Raw genomic sequence first — 24,708 nt, 5'->3', positions numbered from 1 at the left:
CAACTCTATCAGAAACTGGAACTCCTGAAAATGAGTTAATTAAAAAGCCGGTGAAACTGCCTCTGTCTCTCCCTTTGGTGGAGTGTGCTGGGGACGCTGCTGCTGTCCATTTTAGAGGGATGCATTCAGTCCTGCCTTGTTAATCACTAACAGATTTGTGTTATAATTGCTAACCAGAGGAAGTCTGCCTTGGTCAAGGCAGTGACTCACTTGGATTTCATTTACCTCCTGGCTTCTCCTGGGACAATCACAAAGACTATTTTTTTCTTTTTTTAACTTAACTCCAAAATGTTCTTCGCTACATTCCCCCAGCTCTGGCTTTCCTCTCTTCTGCAGCGTGCATGTGTATTTCTGCGGGTCCATCTCTCTGAGCGTTCGTGTGTGCTTGGGTTCCCACATGGCTGTGGACTCACAGGAGCATCTCAACCCCCATTTTGCACTTGCACGCGTGCTCCAGCTCCTAAGCGCACGCCTGTGCACACGTGTGCACACGTCTGTGTTTTGGGGGGGCCCCAGTCCTAGTTAGCCCATCATTTTGCAGCATCATGGTCATGACTTTCATTGTAATTATAATCTCAGCCTTTGTAATTCTTCATACCTTCTGCACAGCTCTGCTGCAAGCGAGCTGCCTGTTTTATCGGTTGTAACAAGGCTGTCGCTTCAAATCCTCTCTCAGACCATTATCTCCCTTTGATGCTTTTGAAGAGCCAGCGATATGTTAATTCTACCTTGGCCCCTCTCCTCTTCTCTTTGTACAAATCCACCCTTGCCAGCCTGGCCGGCTGCCGTGGTGCTCGCAGGGGAACTGGGCACAGCGCTCGGGCTCCGTCCCCTGGTTTTGGGGGACCTGCTGGGAGGTGGCTGCATTGAAGGCTGTGGATGCTTGTGCCACCCTGGTCCCCTGTGGCTGCCATCTCCTTGGGCACAGCCTGTGCCCGGAGTGGGGTACCTGTTCTGGGGGAGCACATCCTCTTTGCTTTGGGAGATTTGGGGCGGGGGGAGGATGAGCAAACGGCAGGACGGGTTGGGCAAAGCGCCGGTGCAGCATCAGTGCCTGCAAGGACAGATGGAGCCCCCGAAAGATCTGCGTGGTGGTGTCCATCGCCCACTTGGCCCTGGCAGGCAGCACCAGATTGTCAGCCCTGGACAGTCCTGCCTCTCGGCAGGGTACAGGCAGGGCAGGCAGCGCATCCCCTCTTCCCCCATCCAGCCCATAGCCTGGGGCAGAGTTCTGCTTGGGGGGGGGGGTCCTGCACCACTGCCAGCGAAGAGGCTTTTCTGGGGCTGGATCCAGGGAGCTGGGAGAGGATGGGTGCTATGCCATCCCGGTGTGTGCTCCGGGTCACGCTAATCAGCCCAAATCGCTTCCAGAATATTCTTGATTCCCTTCCATGGCACTTGGGGTTCAGACAAGCTCATTGCTAGTTTGATGTGGAGTGGCTGTGTGCGGTGGGGATGTAATTTATGGACTTTGTGATAAGCCTGTCCAGTCATCCTAAAATAATAAATAAAATACATACCAAGGGCTGGCACGAGATAGGATCAGTAATATCAGGGTCTGAGGAAAATTACTGAGAGTCTTCAACAGCAAAATAAAGAGCACGGAGGGGAAAAAAAAAGTCACAGAAGGAAAAAGTCAGGAGTGTCACCTTCCACCACACACTGTGTCAGGGCCCTTTGGGGACTGGGACAGACTGGTTTGGCCACAACGTTTCCCAGCCTTTTCCCAGCAGTGCTTGGAGTATTTGGCCAAAATATCCGATCCCATTGGGGAGGCCCTTTGCAGCCATTCCAAACACAAAGGAGTTGAGGGGGGTGAGCATCCCCTCGGTGGGAAGGCAGCATATCCATGCCTCCAGGGACCAGGCATCTCTGGCCTGCCCTCCCTGGGTGGGGGGGTCTCTCATCCCCTTCCTAGACTGGAGGTACTGGTGGTGAGGTGGGAAGAACCAGCTGCTAGAGGGGGCGAGTCTGGCAAGGGAAGGGGATGAAGGATTTACTCGTGTCCATTTGCAATGGGCTGTGATTTACGAAACATCCCTCACGCAGCCTTTCCTGGGAGGCGGCATCCGAATCTGGCCTTGGGGAGTTTGGATGAAGGCTGCCGAGCAGAAGCGCGGTTATAAAACTGCTGCCCTGCGCAGCTTAACTCGAGATGTTTCCCCAGTCGAGGCACGGCATGTCAAAAACCCTTCAGGAGCTGATGCAATCCCGCTCACCTCTCGGAGACAGCAAGCTGGGCTCTTGTTTCCCACAGCTCCTCTAGCCGAGGAGGAGCTTCTACCTGGGGTCAGATGCTTCAGCTTGACACATGGCAGTGCTGCAATTTGGGCTTTGCCCCCACGTACGGCCGGGCAGGTACCGGTGCTGCCAGCCTTGCCTCGCTCCCGGCATCTTGCACCGGGAGTTCAGGCTGCAAAGAACTGCTGGTGCAGCTGGCGTGTTAATTGCTAGATAGGATGGATGGCTTCGTTTAGTACCAAAAGGCATTCTGAGGCGGTTTCTCACTTTCAAGCTCCTGGTGTTTTGGAAAAGCTTTACGTGCCCAGGATAGGCTTGGATCCTGCTGGTTGTTATCTAATAGTGCCTGGTAATCACGGCTCTGGACTTCTATTTCTGGTTCTGCCTCTGAGTCACGGTGTGCCCTTGGAAAAGACCTTTGTGCCTTCAGGCTTGTCTGCATGAAAACACTGCACTCATTTGACTTAAATCACTTTTAAAACAGTTTTCATTTGGTTGAGGCAAAACTTGGTTTGGGTCTACTGATGTCTTATGGAATATTAATGTGAACTGCATCTTGAATTGGAATAAGAGTATCCTGCTGACACTTGAGATGAGTCTAACAAGTGAATTTGTGTATATACATAGACTAGACCTCTATTTACCTTGTCAACAGAAGGGTTAATACCCCAGCAGCAAATCTGCTAGTGAATTGTTAAAGTCCTTGGATAAATACTCCACGATGGTCTAATGTTATTGCAACTTCTTCCTCTGCTCCCAAAGCACTGTGATAGGAGACTCCTTGGCAGCCACCGGGCATTGCAGGGACTGATGGGGACTGGGAGCTTGGTGTGGGAGCTTGCTTCCTATTTGAAATAATAATAATAATGAAAAAAAATCATCCTCTAAGTAACAAACTAGGTTTGCAGCCACGGTGATTTTGGTGGGGAAATAAATGCTGTAAAAAAGCAAGGGGATAGGCAGGTGTGAGAAGGGAGAAAAGAGCAGTCAAGAACTTTGATCCCAATAAAAAGACTGTTGGGACAAAAGCTGCTCTGTACTCATTTCTCCCACCCCACCCATTATCTGCACATCTCGGTGATATCAAAATGCTTCCCCTTCCAAATGCTTCCCCTTCCAGGAAGGTAGATCACGCTTCTTGTCACTAGGTCTAACTTCCCTCCTGCTGCATCCTCAAACACAGTCTTGGGGTGCTGCTGCCCGGGCTGGGTGGGCATTAGGGGACCAGCCCCGGGGTGGGATGAAGCTGCTCGCCATGCTGCTGTGCCAAGCGCATGCCCTGCTCTGAAGCCCTTCGCTTCGCCCGCAGCAGCGGGGAGCTCGTCTGTCCCCGTCCGGCAGCACGGCGTGTTGGGGATGCTCGGCCCTGGCGTCTTTTTGGTCCTCGCGTTGTCCTCGGTCCTCGCGTTGTCCTCTGAGGACTCGCTGGGCTCCTGCAGCCCCGTCCTGGCTGTGCGAGTCTGGTGCTGCTCTGGGAGGGGGTCTCAAGTCTCTAAGCCACGAGTCGGTCCGCTGCCCGACGGTGGGTATTGCAGTGAGCCGCAGCTCCGAGCATCCTTGGGATTTTCGGTGCAATCTCCCACTGGTGATTATCAGTGGGTGGTTTGGGAGAAGAAAGCTCCCGAGCTCTCCAGCTCGCTGGGCTGTAAGCAATGCCAGCTCCTGTCATGCACTGTAGCACATCGGCTTGACACCGGTGGATACGCTGTGGAGAAGCAACGGAGGGAGGTAGCAGGGGCAAAGAGGGGGGGATTGGAAGATACCTTTAAAAATGAAAATTATCCTGGCTTCCAGCACCGACTCCCAGGGCAGCAGCCTGACCAGCACATGCCAGGACAGTGTGGGCATCCCAGTAACTCCAGTAGTGATGCTGGGCTGCCGTCCTGCTCCCCCCTTTGCTCTGCTTCAGTTACCTTGCGCCCTGGTCTGCATTCAATACCCATCACCGTCCCTGCCTGCTTGCATGATACTGCTTCCCTTTCGCCAGCCCTTAGCAGCATGAAACTTAAGCAACCCATTGGGAGGGGACCTTAAGCAGAAATGAGAGCAGGTTTAATGTCGCAGTTTAAAGTCAACAATTCTCAAAAGGAAAACAAAAGTCAAAGCAGAATCTTAATGGTATTTTTTGTTTTCTTTTGTTTTGTTGTTTTATTTTTTGTTAGCAACCCAACTACTGGAGCTTTAAGGTCAGTATTTCTGATTTTTCACACTTCTGTTTGAAATGCATGCACTTTTCCACCCTTGCCTCATCTCTGTGTCTGTGTAGGGGGGGGTGGGAGCTCGGGTTTTTTCTTGAGGATTCCTGTGCCAAAGTAGTTTGTTGTCAGCTCAGCAGCAGTTTAAGCTCATGAGAAGGATCTTTTATGCTTTTGGGTCAAGTTGTGCAGCTACAAACCTGTTGTCTGAGAGGGATGAATCTGTGTCCTGCCCTCATTTAGACCATTATCACCCCACAGTCAAATCCTGCTGCTTTAGACTTATTTCATTGCGGTGCAGACCTTAATTCGGGGAAAAGGACAGAAAAGACCCTGTTCAGGATGGGCTCCGAAGTCCACCTGCAGAACTCCATCCAGGTGCCTGCTCCCAGGCAGAGATACAGGGGTTGCTCTGATTTCCAGCCTCCTCCTTGGAGGAGGGGGAGAGCTGCCGAGCAGAGCCTGTCCCCCCAGTCGGTGACCCTGCTGAGCTTCCCATCGCATGGCGTGTCGGTCGCTTATCTGCACTTGACTCTTTACCCAGCACCGCTTTCCCCGTTGGGCTCCTCATCTCCCTCTCCCAAGCTCCCGGTTTCCCGGAGAGCCCAGGCTGATCCCACACTGATGGGCAGGAGATGGTCTCGGGATGCAGGGGGGGGTTTGCTGGCATCCCGCTCCCTAAAGCTGGGCTCTGCCTGCATCTTGCAGGAGGTGGGGTTGGCGGAGAAGGAGAAGGAACGGGCTTTCCAATGCAAATGCCATGCCGGACCCCAGAGACTGGCTTGTGTTTGGCATGTCGAGGGATTTTTAGACCAGACAGCAAAGTTATTTGTTCGGCTGATGGTGTCGAGCCCTGCGGGAGGGGAAGGGGCGGCTCTGTCCCATGTTGGCCATCGCATCTCTGTCTCCATCCTCTGCTCTGTCGCTTCAGCGTTACGGTACCAGCTTGTTCGTCAGGAGGCTGCTGCGGGAGCGGCAGAACGGAGAAATCGTTAGCGTTTGCTTTATTGCACCGGGATCTTTGTGCCTAAACCCACCTCTTCCAGGCTACACAAAGGGGACCCTGAGCGGAGTCTCCTGGCAGCGCGGAGGGTCTGTGCCTGCCCGGTGATTCCTGCCAGCACCTTGCAAACAGTTGCCCTATTGTCTGGCAGGGTGAAGTACGCATGTCATCGCAACTCCCCTTCCTCCCTCCTCCTCGCCCAGGGATGCGGTGGCAACACTTCAAGGTCAGGCGTGTTGCTGGATGACCTTGGCGTGTTGTCCCTGGTGGGTTTGCTCTTCCTGTGGAAAAAACAGGCGCTTTCCTTGGTTGGCAGTGGAGAGCGGAGGAGTCGTAAAATGCATAATATGTGCACTTGTTCCGAGTTTTCATTCTTGAAGTACTTGCAGCATAAAACGCGTGTGAACGGCGGCTCCCCGAATGTTCAGCTGTCTGAGTTCTCACCGGCCGGTTTCAGCCACGTGCTCTCGGGGACATTCCTGGGACTGGGGGAGAAGGCACAAAAGCCTCAATTTTTTCTTTTTTTTGGTTTTGTTTTCCATTTTTTTGTGAGCAAGAAATAAAATGGGGACAAACTTTAGGGGCCCACCCACCCCAAAGGGGTCCTCCTCGGCAGCGGCAGGGGTTTTGCAGCCACAGAGGGTGCGTTTTCTGTAACTACGTATTTTTTCACCCGAGCCTGGAAGTATTTTGCATCGCAAGCAGAGCATCTTCCCCGGCTGTATCAGCTGTGGAAACGCATTATGGGTTAAATCACCCCCTGCTTCGCGGCCAAGGGAGGCCCCCAGCTGCCTGACCCTGCTACCAAGTGGGGCATGAGCCAGAGGCAGCTGGGGATGGCTTGTCATGGGGAGAGCCCTGCGGGGAGGCTGATCCTGGCAAGCAGGTGCTGGGGGCTTCCTCGAGGCCACTGCAGCCACCTGCGTCCCCTGGGGTCTTCTGTAGCTGCAGGCTTGGCCTTCAGCTGGGAAAGCTGCCTCCCACCCCCCCTGCTCGCTCCCCAAAATAAAACTTGCATCAACCTTTAGGTTCCCTGTCGGCGTCCAGTTGCCACCCTCCGCTGCCGGGGGTGCAGAGCCAGCCCTTTTCCATCCCTGGGCCAAAAAGGGGGGGTGGGCTGCAGCCAGAGACCCAACTGATGAGGGATGGAGGGGATCGGATGGTGGGAATGGCTGCGCCAAATTCCTAGGGACACCCAGGGATGGGCTCCCAGGGCAGGACCTGCTCTCCTCTCCTCCTGCCCTGGCATGCCCCATCTGCCTGGGGACAGGCAATGGGCAGGTGCTGGCAGCGATTTGGGGCTCTCCAGGCATGGGCTTTGGGGGGAAGGGGGGACCTGCATGGCTGTGTTTGTCAGGCTTAGCGCTGGAGATGGGCAGATGCTCTTGTATGTCGGTGGCGGTGCTGTCATGGCAGAGAGGGGTCCAGGAGATCGCCTTGTCCCCAAGCCGTTTCATCCTCCGCATCCCCCTCGTGTCTGCGGGTCCTGCCGCTGCCTCTGCCCTCCGCCCCGCTCCGTCCTCCTGCCCCGTGCGCCAGCGCATCCCTGGGATTTCTGCACTCACTTCTAGATTGAGCCAGCCCCGCTCAGCTCACGAACATCCCTTCCCACCAGCTGGCTCGGGCTGTGCCCGCACGGAGCCATCGATCCAGCCGCTCCGTGGCCATTGTCACGCTGCTGCCGGTCCCCAAGTCCCCAGGCAGATGCCCGAGTCCCTCAGCCGGGCCAGCCTGGTACCCCCTCACCTTCCTATCACCTAAACCACATCCCAGCTCACGGCCACCATCCCTGACGTTTTGGGGTGACTCAAAACCATGTTCTGGGTATCAGCCTCTCCTGGGAAGGAGCATCTCAGCCCCATGGTTTGCAGGGTTTGGGGGCTCCGGGGACATATCCCTGGATCTGGCCGGGGAGAAAATCCCTCCCCAGGGATGCAGCGGGGAGGGGGCTTCGCTGCGGAGAGCGGGGAGGCAGTACCGAGGGCTGGGGGCTCCCGCTGTGCTAATGCAAGGGGTGGGCTGGCTCCTTGCTGTCACTTGTGAGCTGGAGGAGGAATGGGGAAAACCGAAGGCAGAGCCTCGAAAGAGCTCCTTTGGTGCCAGGACTTTAAAAGAACATCAAAGGGACTAAAGCAAAAGCTAGCAGGGGAAAAAAATGACTAGGATGTGGAAGGGAGAAAGCGCGGGGGCCAGGACGCAGTTGTCTTTAAAACAAGTGTCTGGGGCCGCGTCACCCACGTCGGGCTCTAACTGCACAGCTCCTGCTCCAGCAGCGGTCGATGGCTTGATCGGGGCTTCGGGCTGTGGCGGCACGGCCACGACACGGGGCTTTCTGGGAGCCTCTCGTTTCGTTAGCGGGAGCCATTTCTATCTCACTGGCAGGCCGGGGACTCGAGGCGCTTGCCCAGCCGGTGTTATAGGCAGGCAGCAGTATTTACTTGCAGGAGACGAGCAAATACCAGGCAGGCTTAGCTCCCGTAATCCTGCTGCTCCTGCACCAGCCCTCCTCCCCGTGCCCTCCCCGTGGCCTTGGCATCCGCCGCGTTCCTCAGGGACCGGCGTTTGCTGCGTAATATTTTATTGCTCGCGGGAAGAAGGCATTGGGGTGTACCTGGGAGGAGAGTGCAGCTGCTGAGCGCCTGCTCCCACCTCCTCCTTGCTCTGCTTTTGGGGCACTTGCTTGGTTTTCTGACCTGTCCATGCTTTCTGGTGCTCAGTTATCTGTTGATCCTGGGTGTTGTCACTATTTATTATCGCAGCAGGGATGGAGGGTAGCGTCCTTAGTGTAGGGATGGGGAAACTGAGGCGCGGTGGGACTAGGTGACTTGTTTGAGAGTACCCAGGGGAGGTGCAGCAGCACGACCTGCAGCAGTGTCTGGGCTGGTGTCCCAGATTTGGGGCTGTTTACCTACAGCTGTTGCTGCTGAAGTTGGTTTTCTTTTTTTGCACTTCAAACCAACCCCTCCGAGCCTTTTTCCCAAGAGGCACCCGCACATGTTTAACCAGAGCCCAGCCTCCCTGTATACAGCTGCTAAAGCAAATCATGCTTTAGATGCCAAAGAGCTGAGCCTTGTCACCTGTCACTGTGAAGTCCCCGTCACTAATGCTGCTAACCCCAGTGTCCCTGCCGGTTTGCAGCCTGTACCGGCTCCCCTCCCGTGGTGGCTTCAGCCCAGCAAGGGCTTGTCCCTTCTCTCCCCCATCCCCTTTCTGCTGCTTTCTCACACTTGGCTTTGCGTCCCATCCGCCAGCATCCCTGAAGGATGCAGTAATTTGCTTATTTTTGGAAGATGCTGTCACACAAGGCAGCATCGCCAGAGAGCGGGGATTGAACACGGCCGCCGCTTAGCCTCAGCGAGGAAGGGGATGGCTGGGGCGAACGTCCACGCGGGCTCAAGGTAGCAGCAGGACTGGCACCCTCACCCCCAAAAATACCTCCTGCCACATAGCCCTCCATAATCCATCTCCTAGGACCACCTCAGGCTCAGGGGAGGTGCTGGATCAGGCCTGTTTCTGGACACCCCCCCCCCCCCTCATTTGTCCAGGGTCTCACAGCAGGGATGCTCCTCTCCCCATGGATGCCAGACTGGACATGCCCGGTTGAGTCATGGGGAAAACAACTCCAGGAACAACAGGCCGGCTACCTTTGCTGGGAGGTTAATGATTATCCTCCCTGTGTGAGCCAAGGTTGCACCTGGCGCCAGGAGATGAGGATGAGTAGGCACGGCGTGTCCCCCCACCCATGGGTGGTCCCAGCTCCAGCCCTGCCCTGGGTGCCAGGACCTTCTGCTGCTCCACTGCCAGCAAGGAGACTGCTCCACCCCTGCACTTTTGGGAAGAAAGCAAGTGTTTTGGGGACTGAACGCAGAGTCTTCAGGTGCGATGCAGCGGGGACAGCCCTTGGAGGTGCCTTCTCCTGCGCAGGCATCCTGATCCCCTCCGCCGGGTGGGTGCTGCCGACAAACCCCGCTGATGCCGACCCTGCCGCTGCCGACCCTGCTGTCCGTGCCCGGAGAGGGACGCAGAGGGACCACCACCGTGGCAGGCAACCAGCAGCCGTCAATATTCATGAGGCTGCAGAGGATCCAGGCTTTTAAATATTCATCAGGCAGGCGAAGGCGGGAGGCTGTTGGTGCCAGCAGGAAGGGGAAAAAATGCAGAGAGGGGGCAAGCAGCCACCCGCATCCCCCGCAGAGATGGCTGGGCCATGTCCGAGGGCAAAAGAGTGTTTTCTGCTTGGAAACACGACATCTGAGTGTTGGGCTCCTGCTCATCACCTTCAGAGGGCCGGGCAGCTCGTGTGCTTTGCAGAGCAGGAGCAACGGATGCTGGTGTCACGGAGATGCTCGCTGTAGGGGTACCCGTTTCACCCAGGTGTGGGACCCATCGCAGGGTAGCGAGCTCCTGCCCGGCTCCTGCTCACATCTGGCTGCCAGTAGCAGGCTGTGCACATCTGGTGGGGAAGGCCCCTTTCTTTAGTCAAGGGGTCCGGTTTAAAAAACTAATCCGATTTTAACGCTAATCCTGTTAACATTGAGATCAGGATTAATTCTGGGTTAATCGGGATAATCCTGACAAAATGTTGAGCATTAGACACTGGATGAATTATTGCTGCCGTGAGCGGTACGCTTTTAATTTGGCGTCGTGACTGAGGCAGGGTGAGAGGGGTGGGGGCCGGTGGAGGGGGATGGAGAAGCCACAACCTCCTTGGATGAGGGAGACTTGTAGTATATGATGCTCAGAGCACCCGAAGTCTCTCATTTCTTCCACCTTTGCTGCTGCAGCCCCAGTTATCTCCAGATTGTCCTCCTTTTCTTCCCAGCTGGGCATCTCCTGGCTTCTCCATCTCGGGAGGCAGGAGCTGGGCTGCTGGAAGTCCTTCCCTGCACGGAGGCTTTGCTGAAGTTCAGTGCTCCTGGCTGGTGGAGCCGGTGTGAAACGCTGCACAAGGGAGCGGAGGGGTTCAGTTGCATCTGCTCAGCCCCTGCTCGCTGAGATCAAGCACCTGAGCTGGGACGTGCGGGAGGAGAGTGGCACCACAGCCCTCTGCGTGCAGTACTGGGACAGCTGGGCAACCCTCTCTGAAGCTGGTTTGAAACTCCAGAGCTGATACCCAGGCTGGGAAGGCCGGTGAGGTGATGCCCAGGTGCCGAGGATGGTGTATCCTGGTCAGGGATGCTGCGTTCTGGTCAGGGATGCTCCCTGGGAGGGATTTGCAGCCAGACTCGAGGTAAGGAGGCATCTGCTGGGGAAGTGTCCCCTTACCTGGGCTCTGCTCCTCTTACAAAACAGCCGGCAGCTCTTCGCTGACTCACTCTCTGGGAGCATCAATAATTAAGGTTGAGTGGAGTTCATTAGAAATGAATGAATGAATGGAGCGGTTTGTGATGCGCTGGCATCGGTTTGTTTGCAGAGAGGTCAGAGATGCTTTGGGTGGTGACCAGGCTCCTGATGGTGAGAGCTGGGCAGGCTGGGGAGTCTCAAAAGAATTCTCCAGACACCAACTGGAATTAATTTTTGCAAAGCTCCACCGTCCCACACCCCAGGGCACTAACAGCACAGCCCTCCCCTCCACAGGAGCCCCTCCAGCCATTACTGGGGCCCAGGAGGGGACCGAGGTGGTGGGGTCTTATCCTGGCATCTCAGAGGGAGGGAAGGGCAGGCACTACTTTGCTGAGCCCTGGGCTTAATGACCCCAAGCAAAGAGATGGAACCAGGTTGGCCTGGCTGGAACCCTCCAGTGATGTTGTGATGGGGTCAGGCTGGCAGAGAAATTGGGGGGGGAACATGGCAGGACAGGTATCTGGAAAGCCCTCCCTCCTTCCCCTGCCTGTTTCTTTAAAAGCTCTCAGAACTGCTTAAAAAAAAAAAAAGTTTCAAATTTCAATTAAAATTTTCCTTGGAAATGTTGACAGAAGCAGAGCTGCAGGAGGGACAGATGTTGTTTTTCTCCCAGCTTTGCTAACAGCTTTATTCACTGCTGACCCTCGCTGGCAGCGCAGACTCGAGCCGCCGAGGCTCCGGCCCCATTTCCCTGCACACCCTAAGGGACCACTCACCCAGGTCCCAGTAGGGCTGGGGTCCCCAGCCCCCTTTGGTGCATTCTCCACTTTTCCAGCACCCAGGCATTGGGAGCATCCCCAGCTCCGCAGGGAGAGTCTTTCCCCATCGAGCTCCGTCAGCACAGATACGTTTTTCTAAAGGATGGGATGGAGGAGGCTTGGCTGTCCCGGAGCAGTCGGCTGAAGCAGCTCTGAGCCTGTGTGTTTGGGGCTGGGAGTTACACCTGCAATATCCATGGAAAGGCTTTTCCAGGTGTGGGGAAGGTGAATGGGCTGTGTCCGCTGTTTTTTCCCCAACCCTTTTTTTCTGAGATCCATTTACCGAGGCAATGGCGTCGGCTGGGAGCAGTGGTCTGGACCAGGCTTTCAGAGATGTCCCCTTCAGCTCTGGCTTGTAAATATTGACTGTCCCATCCAGCTGCTGGCATGCTGGCCCTGCCCTGCGGAGGCTGCGCTGCGGTGTCACGGTCCCTGCGCTGCCAGGAGGGATGGTCCCTTCTAGCTCCAGTGAGCCAAAGCCTGGGAATTCAGGGCAGGAGGCCTCAGGCACCAGGCTGGGATGTGCACACAGGCAGGGATGCAGGCAATGGCTGAAAGAAATAGATATTTTTATTCTTTTTTTTGTTTCTAGATAGGGAGACAGAGGCAGGGGTGGAGAAGAGGGATGGAGAGCAAGGGTCCAAGAAGCATCAGGAGAGAGCCCCATGTGAGAGGTCCCATTGCCCTTTCCCATGGCTACTCCCAGCACCGGCTCCGAAGGATGCTGTGCCAGGAGATGGCACAGAAAGGTGTGGTGGCTCACCCTGGTCCCACAGCAAGAACCTGGGGTGAGTTCCAGCTCGGCGATGGCTCGAGCATCGGCACAGCAGCGATGCCGAAACATCCTTCCCCGCTCCCGGCTTTGCAGCTGGAGGCTGTGGGGTCTCCTCATCCCCAGCATAGCCCGGACCATCGGGGTGCTGAGCTCCAGTACCCATCCTGAGAGCTCAGCACACCACCAGATGGGACCTGTAGTCAGATGCTGGATTAAATGATGAGAGGGGGATTATGAGGAATTAATCCAGATCAGTGTCCAACCAGGGGCTGGAGCTGGGTTTTATGTACTTGGTAAATAACCAGTTGCATTGCTTTGCCCAGGGCTGGCCTTGCCAGCTCCATGCCAGCTGTTTCCCAAGCTGGCCGGAGTGGATTTTAGGGGGCCTTCGCCTTTATCCCCATCATGCGGCGCGGCAGAAGAGATGCAAACAGATGGGAGCTGGGAAAGTGGCAGCGTGGCAGAGCATCGCGGCTGCCCGGGACCTTTGCAGGGCTCCATCCATCCATCCAAGGGCGATGCCTGGCCGGCCCCAGCGCGCTCCAGTGCATCGTCCCTGCCAATGGGGCAGGATGGAGCGTGAACTGGGGGGGTCTGGGGGCTGCCGCTGGACTCAGCCCTTGCAGCAGCTGCCCAGCGCAGCCTGGGGTGCTTCGCCTGGTGATACTGGGATCCTGGGGAGAGGCTGAGCTCGGGGCCAGACGCTGACTGTGGCATTAGCACGGCGAGGGCTTATCTTTCCCAGCTGCGAGTACAGGTCTGTATTGGTGCTTGTGGGCTGTGTTCTGGTTGTCTCAGCTGTTTTTTGGGAGAGGAGAGGGGCTGGCCTCTCTGCCAAGACAGGCTGCAGAGCTTGGGCTGAGCTGGGAAGAGGAAAAGGGAAGAGGAACCGTGTGGTCGAGGACCCCCCCCCTCCACTGCCCTGTCTCCTTGTTGCAAATAATATTCTTACCATGGCTGAAACACCCCTGAGCACTGCAGGCTGCTGAGTGCTGGTGTGTGTGAAGTACAGAGGGGTCAGGCAGAAACGGGCCTGAAATGGCTGCTTTCTTCTCGGGTCAAGTCCGACATTGCCCTCGGAGCCCGCTGTGGGTAGGAGCGAGGTGCTGGCGGAGGTTCGACTGTCTCCGCTGTGACAAAACCTCTGCTCCATCTCTGAGGGTCCCTTTGCAGGGTCAGGCTTGCTGCCTGTCTTAGGAAGTGAGCAGAAATATTAATGAGCTCCGGTGGTTTGAGTTTTGCATGGGAACAGCTGCAGAGTGCCCTGCTCTGTCCTGGGGCAGGATCCTTTCCCCACACATTTTTTTCTTGGTTTTTTTTTTTTTTTTTTTCTCTTATCTTCTTTAAAGTGCCCTGTGGGAGGTCCAGAGCTGCTTCTTTGCCCCAGCTCTCCCAGCTCTGCTCCCTCCAATCTCCTTCTGCCACCTTTCTCTGTGCCCTTGGTCCCTCCGCTCCTCTCCTAAACTCTCCCTCCCCCTCTTCCCTGCAGCCATCTCGGCTCTCCATCGAGACCGAGCAGCTCTGCTGCTTGTCCCTACTCCCATGGGATAACTGTGGTGCCCATCACCACCGGATCCAGAGGGACAGCCCCACTCCTCACCCGGGTCCCCCGTCACTGCTCCTTCCCTCCATCCAGCCCTTAGCATTCAGCCTGCAAAGCCAGGGAGGGTAATATTGGAGAGGGGAGAAGGGTATGGAAGAAGGGAGGGAAGGATGGGGACAAGAAGAAGGGAGGGGGAGAGAAGGAGGAGAGAAGAATCCTTACCTAGCCAGGCAAATATAATGAAGCTGCTTCAGCACTAACAGTAAAGGGATTATTTGGACTTTTAGGAGCTAAAAGAATTGCTTAATTGTATCTTTTTTTAGCTCTGACGAGGTAAAAGACAAAAGCCCCCAAGTCTCCCTTCATTCCCCATCCCACCTCTTTTATATAAGACTCCCAGGGAGGTGCGGAGGGGCTGGGGATGCTCCCGTCCCCGCCGGCGTGGGGGGATGTTCCCGCTGCCTTCCTCAGGAGGGGCCTGGGGGGAGCCGGGTGCTTTGTGAGTGGGTTTTCACTGGGAAAACCACCAAAATAGCACCCATGATGCACTCCCAGCTTGTGAAGCTTCGCCGGTGCTTCTGCACCAGCGAGATTTCCTCTGCTCTGGCACGCAGGAGGCTCCCAGGGGCTTCAAACCTCTCCCTGGCAGACAGCGAGCAGGTTTCTTCCCCAGGGCAGGCTGCAGTCACCCTGAGCTTGGTGCCCATCACCCCATCGGCTGCAGCTCTGCCCTTCCAAAAGTGAGCTGCTCCACACCTTTCCCACCCGCGGTGCCCGCACCGCTGTCCCGTGGCCTTGGGCGGCTTTTGTTTTGTTTTTGGGCAGCTGCACTCCTTCGCCTTCTGCTCGTGAACCTGCTGCTTCCCATGCTCCGAACCGTGGTGGGGGGCAGGCAGTGAGACCCCAGGCTCAGGGGAGATGCTGCTGCTGCCCCTGACCCTGAGCTGGGCTCCCAGCACACGTCACCGTGGCAGAAATCAGCCAGGCATCATATTAACCCTGTGCTGTGACGCTAGTTCAGCAAGAAATGGGTCATCTCCCAGCATGGCATTGCTGCGGCTCAGGGACAGCAAAGCGGGAGAGCTGCGTCCCCTCCCCTCTAGACCCTCGCTGCCACTGCGGGTGGGTTTCGGATGCCGCGGGGAAAGATCTCGGTGCCCACAGGAGACATCGGGTTCTTCTGAAGCTGCAGGAGACCAAGTCCTTCGTGTGGGGGTCTGAGCTTGGGTAAAACTGCCCCTGGGGGGGCATAACTGAGAAGGGGAGGGGGTAAAACACCTTTGCTCCCAGGCTGGGGGTCCCAGGTGGGTTTTGGTCACCTCCCTGCACCGTGCAGAGCTGTGCCCTGGGTGGGTGCGTGGGTGCCAGCATCGATCCTCGCCACGATCTGGTCACTCGGGGCTTTGATACGCAGCAGGCAGGAGGGAAGGTGAGGATTCGGGGATGGAAGGTGCTCCCAAAGCAGGAGGATATTACGATCGTTATTGCGCGCAGAGTACTTGACTGTTGCAGCCTTTGATATCTCCTCCACGGCTGCGGTGTGTGATATGGCCTGGGCAGAGAATACCCTTTCCCTTCTGGAGACGGTGGCGAGGGTTAGATGTTTATTTTCATCCTGCATCGGATTGAAAGCTCAGCCCATGTGCCCTGAGGACTGGCCCTGGCAGGCACCCGGGGAGCCGGAGCCTTGCATGCCCCCAGGACCAGGGTAGCACCCGCAGCCCCATGTCTCCCCCTCCAGCCTGGGGCAGCGTTCGGTGGGGTGACATGTTCCCCCATGACAGCAGGGGACATCCATTCTGTCGATGCAGATGCTGGCACAGACAGATCCAGGCACCGTTCATCCCAAGGTAGCACCCAGCAAGGCAGGATTGGGCCCCCACCAAAGCATCTCCAGCAAAGCAGGGATCCTGGGCACCCATTTTAGACTCCACGGTGATGGATGAAGCCGCATGAAAGTGTCAGGTCCCACCGCGCTCGGGGTGAGCCACGGCCTCGGTGACTGCGATCGAGTCCCGCCTATTCCGTGGGAGGGTTGTGAGTGATGCGAATTGGGTTGGGGGGTGAAGCGGAGCCGTCCCGTGGGCTGCCGTGCCACGTCGGCACCAGCCAGCGGCAGGGGCGGGATGCAGGATGTGTGGGGGATGAGTTGTCAGTTAACATATTATTTTATACCAGGATAAGTCATTAGTGAGGCAGAGCAATAAAAAACAACTCCCTTGGAGTCAGTTCATTAACGGTCTGCTGGAGGCCAAGGACGGAGCAGCCGCTGCGCTCCCCCCTCGCCGAGCATCTCGACTCCCCACTGTGGCTGCAAGGGTCCCACAGCTGCACCCCCCGGCAAAGCCGATGTGGCCGAAATGGCCACAGGGGAGAAATGGCAGAGATACCCTCCCATAGCACTTTTAGAGTCGTGTCCCCCCCATTCACACCGCAGGGTCGGTCCTTTCCAGCTCGCCAGCATCCTGTGTTGGCCCTGGGTGGGTGTCCTGTGCCCAGGAGCAGAGGGTCCCGTGCCCATGGAGGTGCCTTTCGGCGAGGGGTGCCTGGGAGGGGGCTGTGCCGCTCTTGCCCTGGTGCCAGCGAGGGCTTTGTGGGGCCGCTGGGACCCTGCTCGGGCCGGGAGAGCACATTGTGCTGAGCATCAGGCTAGAACAGTCCCTTCCAGGCTAAAAATCCATTAATTTCCATCTTGCCCTTTTTTTCCTTTTTTTTTTTTTTTTTTTTTTGACTGATGCCATAATTAGCTCCATCAGATGAGCTTAATTACTTGAGGTCAGCTGCAACCCCAGGGCAGAGGCAGAAGGCAGGAGGGGTCCGGGCTCACCTGGATCAGCCAGCTCTTCCCACCACCTGGCTCCCGCAGCCATCCCGCAGGCTATAGGGACCGCACTGTGTTGGGGTGCTCTGCTATAGGGGCTGTAGGGAGCACAATGCATTAGGGTGCTGTGCTATAGGGGCTGTAGGGACCGCAGTGCATTAGGGTGCTGTGCTATAGGGGCTATAGCGACCATGGTTCATTAGGGTGCTGTGCTATAGGGGCTGTAGGGAGCACGATGCATTAGGGCATTGCACTTTAGGGGCTGTAGGGACTGCGGTGTGTTAGGGTGCTGTGCTATAGGGACCATGGTTCATTAGAGTGCTGTGCTATAGGGGCTGTAGGGACTGCAGTGCATTAGGGTGTTGTGCTATAGGGGCTATAGGGACCATGGTTCATTATGGTGCTGTGCTGTAGGGGCTGTAGGCACCACGGTTCATTAGGGTGTTGTGCGTTAGGGGCTGTAGGGACTGTGGTGTGTTGGGGTGCTGTGCTACAGGGGCTGTAGGGACTGCAGTGCATTAGGGTGCTGTGCTATAGGGACCATGGTTCATTATGGTGCTGTGCTATAGGGGCTGTAGGGACCGCAGTGCATTGGGGTGCTGTGCTATAGGGGCTATAGGGACTGTGGTACGTTGGGGTGCTGTTCTATAGGAGCTGTAGGGACCGCAGTGTGTTGGGGTGCTGTGCTATAGGGGCTATAGGGACTGCGGTATGTCGGGATGCTGTGCTAGAGGGGCTGTAGGGACCTCAGCTTGTTGGGGTGCTGTCTATAGGGACCACAGTGCATTAGGGTGCTGTGCTATAGGGGCTGTAGGGACCGCAGCGTGTTGGGGTGACGCGCGGAGGCTCGCACACTGCAGCAGCCCGTAGCAACAAGGATGCTACATGGCAACGCGGTCTCAGCCGTCCTGTCGTGCCACGGGGAGGGGGAGGCAGCGATTCCCCCCCCGTTGGGTAAATCAATTTTTTTCTTATGATTATTTTCCCCAGACAAAACGCATCCTGGGGAGGGGGGGCTGTGAGCCAGCTGCCTTTTGTCATCCCGTGTGAAAGCTCAAGGGCTGTCAAAGCCCAGCCCAGATGTGGGCTCTGGCTGGGGGGGGCTTGGGTGGGGGGAGCAGAAAGGGATGGATGGAGACAGGGCAGGGTGAGACCCCGCTGGTGCGGAGCAGGGGAAGGAGCGGAGAGGAAAGGGCTGCCAGGAGGCAAAGCCAGGCTAAGGTGCAGCCCCGGCAGTGTGGGTCGCATCCTGGCCACGTGCTGCCTGCCCCATCCCTGCGCTTCCCAGTGGCCAAGGGTCCATCCTGGATTGGGAGCTGGGGGGGGGAGCAGCACCGCAAACCCAGAGCAAGACAGCCGGAGATGGGGGACCGCAAGCCCTCAACGTTTCCCAGGTCTGTGCAAGGGCAGGGAGCCCCAAAAACCAGCTGCTACACCCCAAAGACCTGCACACTGGGACCATAGGGGAGAAGAGACCGGTGTCTCCATTGCGTTCTGCTCACTGCGGTTTCCTTACCCGCTGTGAAGCCCCCCATCAGCCCCCCGTGGCTGGGGCTGGGGGATGCGCTGGCCCACGTTCAGTCCTGCCCTGCTTCCCTTTCTTGATGTAAGATTTCAAGCATCTGCGCTGCCAGCGTGCTTTGTGCTAAAACAACAACAAAACTAAGCAGTCAATTTTCCAGCAATTAGCTACAGTGAGAACATTTCAAGTCCTAGAAAACCCCGCCCCGCAGGATTAATTAAATCTTCCAATTAATGTCTAATTTAAATGATGATGATGGCTGTTATCATTTCATATTGATTTTTCTTTTTGGTCTTAAAATAGAGCTGTTGTCCCTTCCATGCTGCCTTTTCCACACCCCAGGAGCTGTTTGTTCTCTCGGTTTGATTTGCCAACGTTAAATGCGTGTCTGGAAAATCAAGCCTTGTATTTCGGGGTATTGACAGGCAGCGTTTGCTCCGCTGCCGGGCGGATACCTGTGGCAAGGGGACTCGGCTGTGTGTTTGGCCATGTTTGTGCAGAAAGCCCACGTCTGTAGCCTGAACTTCTATGCAGTGGATATACGCTCGGCCATGTGAAATTGGACTCCTGGCATATTAAATTTTTACCGCTATAAACCCAAACCCATTACTTTCCCCAGACTCAAGCAGCCATAAACCTTGCCGCTGCTTTGCTTCCAGAATAAGGCAGGCATTTATGTTTCCCAGGAGCTGGTTCATTGGTGTAATGGATGTGTAACCTCCTGTAATTGCTAAGGTTATTCCAGTGCTTGCATACGAGCCCTGGCTCCATCACCAGCTAGCTAGCGCTGGTTTTATTTTGAGTGGGTTGCCGCTGGGGGAACTCAAAGGCGCCTGGAACGGCACCGGGAGGCTTTGAAATGTAGCGTGCTGCCAGCCTGAAGCGGAAAACGTGAGCGAGCAATTGCAGGAGGCAAGGGTAATGGTTGTACATGCTTAGAGCAGGAGATGGAAGAGGCCTCCAGCTGGCACTGTATCTGGACCACGCTGGTGTGCTGACTCAGCTGGGGATCCAGGACCAAGCATCCCTGGATGCGGCTTAGCCTCACCCGAGCCGCTCCATCCCAGCACCGACCTCCGGAGGAAACGCAGGAGCAGCGCATGGCTGCATCCAGGGAAGCAGACCAGGGCTGGGGTACCCACCGCAGCTCTCCTCTGACCTCTCTCCTCTCCCCTTCCAGACGAGGAGCTCCCGACACTCCCAGGGCTCCCAGCCCGGCTTGGCCGATCAAGCCAAACTCTCCTTCGCTTCGGCCGAATCCCTGGAAACCATGTCGGAAGCAGAGCTGCCCCTGGGGTTCAACAGGATGAACCGGTTCCGGCAGAGCTTGCCCTTGTCCCGCTCCACCAGCCAGACGAAGCTGCGATCGCCAGGTACCCTCGGGGCTCGGCATCTCCCCCCCTGCCCCGGGACGGGCAGCACGTACCTGCCCGGCCACCGCCAAACCTCTCTGCCCACCTCTGCGGGTGGATGCCGGCGCGTGCCGGGTGTGGGATCGGTTTGTATCTGCCCAAATAACCCCAGGAGGAGCGGGAGGCGCTGCACGTTGTGCAGCGTGGCCGAGGAGGATGAGCTGCCTTTGGCCTCGCTGCTCCAGGGTGAGGTTGGGTGCCCTCACATAGAGACCTCCGTGGAGGTGGGCAAACCTCCATCGCTGACCTTGGCGCGTCTTTGGCGTTGCATGGAGAAGGGGTGCGGGTACACCTCACCATTTTCTGCTCCTTCTGCTTCCAGGGGTCCTTTTCCTGCAGTTTGGGGATGAGACGAGGCGCGTCCACATCACCCACGAGATCAGCAGCATGGACACTCTGCACGCCCTCATTGTCCACATGTTCCCCCAGAAGCTCACCATGGGGATGCTGAAGTCTCCCAACACTGCCATCCTCATCAAGGACGAGTCGCGCAATGTCTTCTACGAGCTGGAGGATGTCCGGTGAGGGTGGGGGAGGGGCTCAGAAATCCACCACAGATTGATTTTCCTTTTTTTAAGAGCACGAAGAGCGAGAAAATTAGTGGGATGAAAGGAGAAGGGTGGGGGTGGGTGCAGTCCTGTGGCTGGGACTTGCTGGGGGCTCGGTGGCTGCCTGTCCCAGATGCTCATGGCTCTGCCTCTTCTTTCAGCGATATCCAGGACAGAAGTATCATTAAAATCTACAGGAAAGAGCCACTCTACGCCTCGTTCCCAGCCTCGCACATCACCAATGGCGACCTGAGGGTAAGGGGGAATGGGGTGTCACAGGGAGAGCCTTCGGTGTGGGTGCACTCAGCGGGCTGGGACCAGTAAAGAGAGAAAGCGATGGAGACAAGGACTGGTAATTGTGCGTGTTTGTGGAAGGAGTAATGACTGTGATTTATCTTGCTCGGTTCCAGCGTTGTTAAGTGTTACTTTAAGAGAATGGATGTTTGGGGCCTGACAGCAGGGTAATAAACATGATAATTAGGGGATTCATCAGAATAAATCATCCCACTCCTGGGTGGGAATGAGGGAGCTGCCTTTTGCCAAGGCCAGGTGAAGATGCAGAATCTGCAGACCTTGGTCTTTGGAGAGGTGCAGCAAGGCAGGGTGCCAGCCAGGCAGTGCAAGGGCAGGGGGGGCAGCCCGCAGGGACGCGGTGCTGACCCCCCCACCCCGCTGCCCCTTCCCACAGAGGGAGATGGTGTACACCTCCAGGGAATCGTCTCCCACCCGCCGGCTGAACAACATGTCCCCGGCTTCCCACCTCACCTCGGGCTCCCCTCCGCCGGTGCTCCAGTCCTCCTCGCCGTCCCGTTCCCGCATGTCCTACAGCGGGGGCCGCCCGCCCTCCTACGCCGGCAGCCCCGTCCATCACAGCGAGCGTCTCTCCAACCTGCCGCCCGCCCAGGGCGTCTCGCCCAGTCCCAGCGCCATCCTGGAGCGCCGGGATGTGAAGCCGGACGAGGACTTGGCCGGCAAGAACGTGGTGCTGGTGAAGAACGAGGGGCTGTACGCCGATCCCTACGGAATGGTGCATGAGGGCCGGCTCAGCATCACCTCCACCCAGTCCCTGGCTGGCATGGGAGACCCTTTTGGCTACTCGGGGGGGCTGTACAAGCGGGGGTCCGTTCGCTCCCTCAGCACCTACTCGGCAGCCGCCTTGCAGACGGAGCTGGAGGACAGCCTGTACAAGCCCAACGCACCCATTTACAGCGACACGTATGGACCCGGCTTGGGTTTCCGCATGCCCCCCTCTTCCCCGCAGAAGATGGCTGATGGTCGGCTGGTGGACGTGCAGCCGGGGCAAAGCCCGCACAGCCCCTACTCGGGACCCCCCAGCCGCTCCTCACCCGTCCGTCAGTCCTTCCGCAAGGACTCCTGCTCCTCCGTCTTCATGGAAAGCCCCGTCAACAAGCCACGCAATCCCAGCTCCTCTGGTCCTCCGGAGCTGTTTCCCGGCCCCAGTGATCGCCCGCTCTCGGGGTTCGGCTCCCCTGGACCAGCTAAGGATACGGAAACGAGGTAAGAAGGGGCACGGGAGAAATTCCCCTGTGGATGTGAACTTTGCTGCTCGGATAGTTGTCCGTCGGTGCAGCTGGGGAGGTAGAGGAAGAGCGGAGGAAGGTTTTGCCCTGTCGCCATGGCGGTAGAGGTGCCAGGACGGGTAATGAAACACTAAATTGTGCAGGGCTGAGGGGAGCGATTGGGGGTAGCTGGAGGCAAGAAGAGAGAGGGAATGAAGGGGGTGGATATAGCTGGTGACAGCAGTGCTGCCATCTCCCTGACGTCCCTCCCGGGACTTGCAGGGACCCGGTGGGTGGGTGTGGGTAAGGCTGGGACAAGCCTGAGGGTGTCCGTGATGCCGGAGCCAGCTCCTCACCCGGCTCCTCTCCCTTCCCCATGGCAGGGAGAGGATGGAGGCGATGGAGAAGCAGATCGCCAGCCTGACGGGGCTGGTGCAGAGCGCGCTGCTCCGCGGCTCCGAGGCCGAGACCCCCAGGTAAGGAGCAGGGAGGGTAGGGGTGGGACCCCGGGGTCTCCTGCGGGGAGTGGGATGCTTCCAGCTGGGCTGTTTGCTGCCAAGGTTGGGGGGTCCTGCCTCCCCTCCCCGGGGGACACCAGCCCCCGCCGTGCCCTTGCATCCCCCTGAGACGGTGAGGACAGAGGTGCCGGGTCCACGCTCGCTCCCCTCCTCTCTTTCGTTGCAGCGAGAAGACAGAAGCCACCAACGGCGGGACCCCCCCATCAGCATGTAAGTGACTGGAGATCCAGCCCTTCACCCCACAGCACCCCCTCCCTCTGCCCCGCGGCTGCTGGGAGTCCCAGGGTGGGCACGGGAGAGGGGGGTCTGCAGCTCCCACCATGTGCTGGCAGCCAGTGGGACCCCCCCAGTCCCACTAAGGGACAGCTCTGGGGTGACCTCTCCTTGGAACCAGTGTGGGGGCAGTGGGTAGACCACCCAGAACTTCTGGACTGAAGCACAGGGTGGGGAAAGAGAGGTCTTTCCCGGGAAAGCAGAGGAGCAGAGTCTGCAACCTCCCCCGGGGTGGGCTACCTTCCCTCAGCAGCCTCTGCTTGCCCTCCCCGCAGCCACCAGCCGCAGCGGCATGGGGACACCAGTGCCCGCGCCCCCGCCGCCCTCCGCCACCAGCACGCCGGCGGGGCAGCCCACTGCCATCACCCGCTTGCACATGCAGCTGCACCTCCACGACCTGCAGCAGAATGCCAGCGACCTCCGCAACCAGCTGCAGCAGCTCAAGAAGCTGCAGGTGGGTACGGTGGGGGGGTGTGTGTGTGTCCCCAACCTAGCCCAGCTCTTACTGGGGTGGGTCCAGCACCAGAGTGGGAAGATCCCCCTTTCCCGGTGACTTTGCATGGGGCTGGGTGTGGGAGAACCAGGGGATCCCTCCCCACGCCGAGCTCAGAGCTGTCCTCACAAGTGGCCAGCCCTGCACCCACACCGGTCCCCATTGGGAGGGGGATCTTGCCCAGCCTGAATCCCCCCCACCTTCTCGTCCCTGCAGCTACAGAACCAGGAGACGGTGAAGACGATGCTGCGGCGGACGGAGACGGAGATCAGCGTGCGGGTGACGGACACCATGCGCAAACACGAGGACCCCTTGCAGCGCCAGCGCAGCTTGGTGGAAGAGGAACGGCTCCGCTACCTCAACGAGGAGGAGCTGATCACCCAGCAGCTCAAGTGAGCCAGGGCTGGGCACGCAAGTGGGGAGGGGGTCCTTGCACGCTGATCTTGATGGGTCAGACCCTCCATGGGTGTAAATTGGCAGCTCTGCACGGTGCCAGGCCACAGCCTTGACCGCATGTCTAGCATGAGGAGGGGTCCCCAGCCCAATTGTCCTCTCCCCTGTGCTGCGGGGGGACCTGCCAGGCTGACCACCCCCTGGGGCTCTCCAGCATCCCGGAGCAGCAGTGACACCCCTGCCCTGCCTCTGTGCTCACAGTGATCTGGAGAAGTCGGTGGAGAAGATCCAGAAGGATTTGGCCCACAACCACCGGCTCATCCCTGTGCAGGAGCTGGAGGAGAAGGCAGTGGTGCTCAAGCAGCTGGGGGAGACGCTGACAGACCTGAAGGGTGAGGACATGGCCGGGTCCAGGGCTGGGTGGCAAGTGGAGCCTGCCCGCATCTCCCTGCTCCATCCTCACATGGGGGGGCTGCTCCAGGTTGCCTCGTTGCCCCTGGGTTTGCCCGTTCGCACATGTTGGTGTGTTCTCCTGCATCCCCAGGGCAGGTTCCCCTCGGTGCCTGTCAGTGTTGTGTGTCCCCTGCAGGCTTTGGGCTGCTGTAGGGTCGAGGGCAGCACCCCACGCTCCTGCTGCCTGCCCCTGTTTGCTCTGCTGGCTGTCCAAGTCAGTCCTGTGGACTCTTGCCCGAGTCCCCCCCCCCCCCACCCCGACAGCTCACGGTTGCTTGGAACTGCTGCCTGCCCGTCCCACGGGACCTTGCACTTGCCCCCCCGCCGTGCACGTTGTCCTTGATTTTGCTAGCTCCTGCAGCCTGCTGTCCCTGGGCTGTCCCCGGGCTGTCCCCATCCTGCCTTTTGCAAACAGACGCCCAGCACCTCGATTCAAAGTGGCAGAGCTCCTGCCTGCCAGAGCCAAGGCAGACAGTAAATGATGATTTGGCAGCATTTGCTGAGGTTGCGAGAAGAGGGGGCTACGGGGAAGGGGGGGGGGTGTGGGGAGGGCCGGGGGGCACAGGGCAGAGGTAGGAGCAGCTCTGCTTTCCTGCAGCCTTTCCGTAAAGTCAGACTGATGCCGAGCAGCCGGGATGGCAAGCAGAGCACCAGGCAGGGAGCCAGGAGCAAACTGCTCCGCATCAGCCCCTGCCACCGAGTCCCCGGGGTCCTTGGTACCAAGCCCCCAGCTCCAGAGCAGTGTTTGGTGCCCATGGATGTGGAGGCAGGCACCTTCAGGGGCTAAAATCGGTGCCTGCGGGTGGATGGAAAAGGGATGATGGGCACGGGCAGCAGGAGGGACACCAGACCAGGCTTCCCAGGTTTCATCCCATTCTGGCTGGCAAGGTGCTCTTG

General features: G+C 57.9%; 1 protein-coding gene across 14 annotated transcripts in view; it reads left to right on the top strand.

Moving 5' to 3' along the window:
- Nucleotides 1-24,708, top strand: part of SRCIN1 (SRC kinase signaling inhibitor 1) — an 80,307-nt gene that overhangs the window by 42,611 nt on the left and 12,988 nt on the right. For 9 of the 14 annotated variants that reach the window (XM_049800497.1, XM_049800495.1, XM_049800505.1 and 6 more), the window contains 10 exons: nt 4,404-4,427; nt 19,382-19,574; nt 19,936-20,134; nt 20,323-20,416; nt 20,850-21,679; nt 22,065-22,157; nt 22,366-22,409; nt 22,748-22,926; nt 23,182-23,357; nt 23,620-23,750. In XM_049800497.1, the coding sequence (XP_049656454.1) occupies nt 4,404-4,427; nt 19,382-19,574; nt 19,936-20,134; nt 20,323-20,416; nt 20,850-21,679; nt 22,065-22,157; nt 22,366-22,409; nt 22,748-22,926; nt 23,182-23,357; nt 23,620-23,750 (1,963 nt within the window). Of the gene's footprint in view, nt 1-4,403; nt 4,428-12,662; nt 13,073-19,381; nt 19,575-19,935; nt 20,135-20,322; nt 20,417-20,849; nt 21,680-22,064; nt 22,158-22,365; nt 22,410-22,747; nt 22,927-23,181; nt 23,358-23,619; nt 23,751-24,708 lie in introns of those variants that run through there. The other 5 variants (XM_049800499.1, XM_049800498.1, XM_049800496.1 and 2 more) reach the window with 2 other exon arrangements.

The sequence above is a fragment of the Accipiter gentilis genome, chromosome 5 (assembly GCF_929443795.1).
Source record: "Accipiter gentilis chromosome 5, bAccGen1.1, whole genome shotgun sequence".
NCBI classification, from domain to species: domain Eukaryota; kingdom Metazoa; phylum Chordata; class Aves; order Accipitriformes; family Accipitridae; genus Astur; species Astur gentilis.
This window is presented reverse-complemented; position numbering and strand designations above follow the sequence as displayed.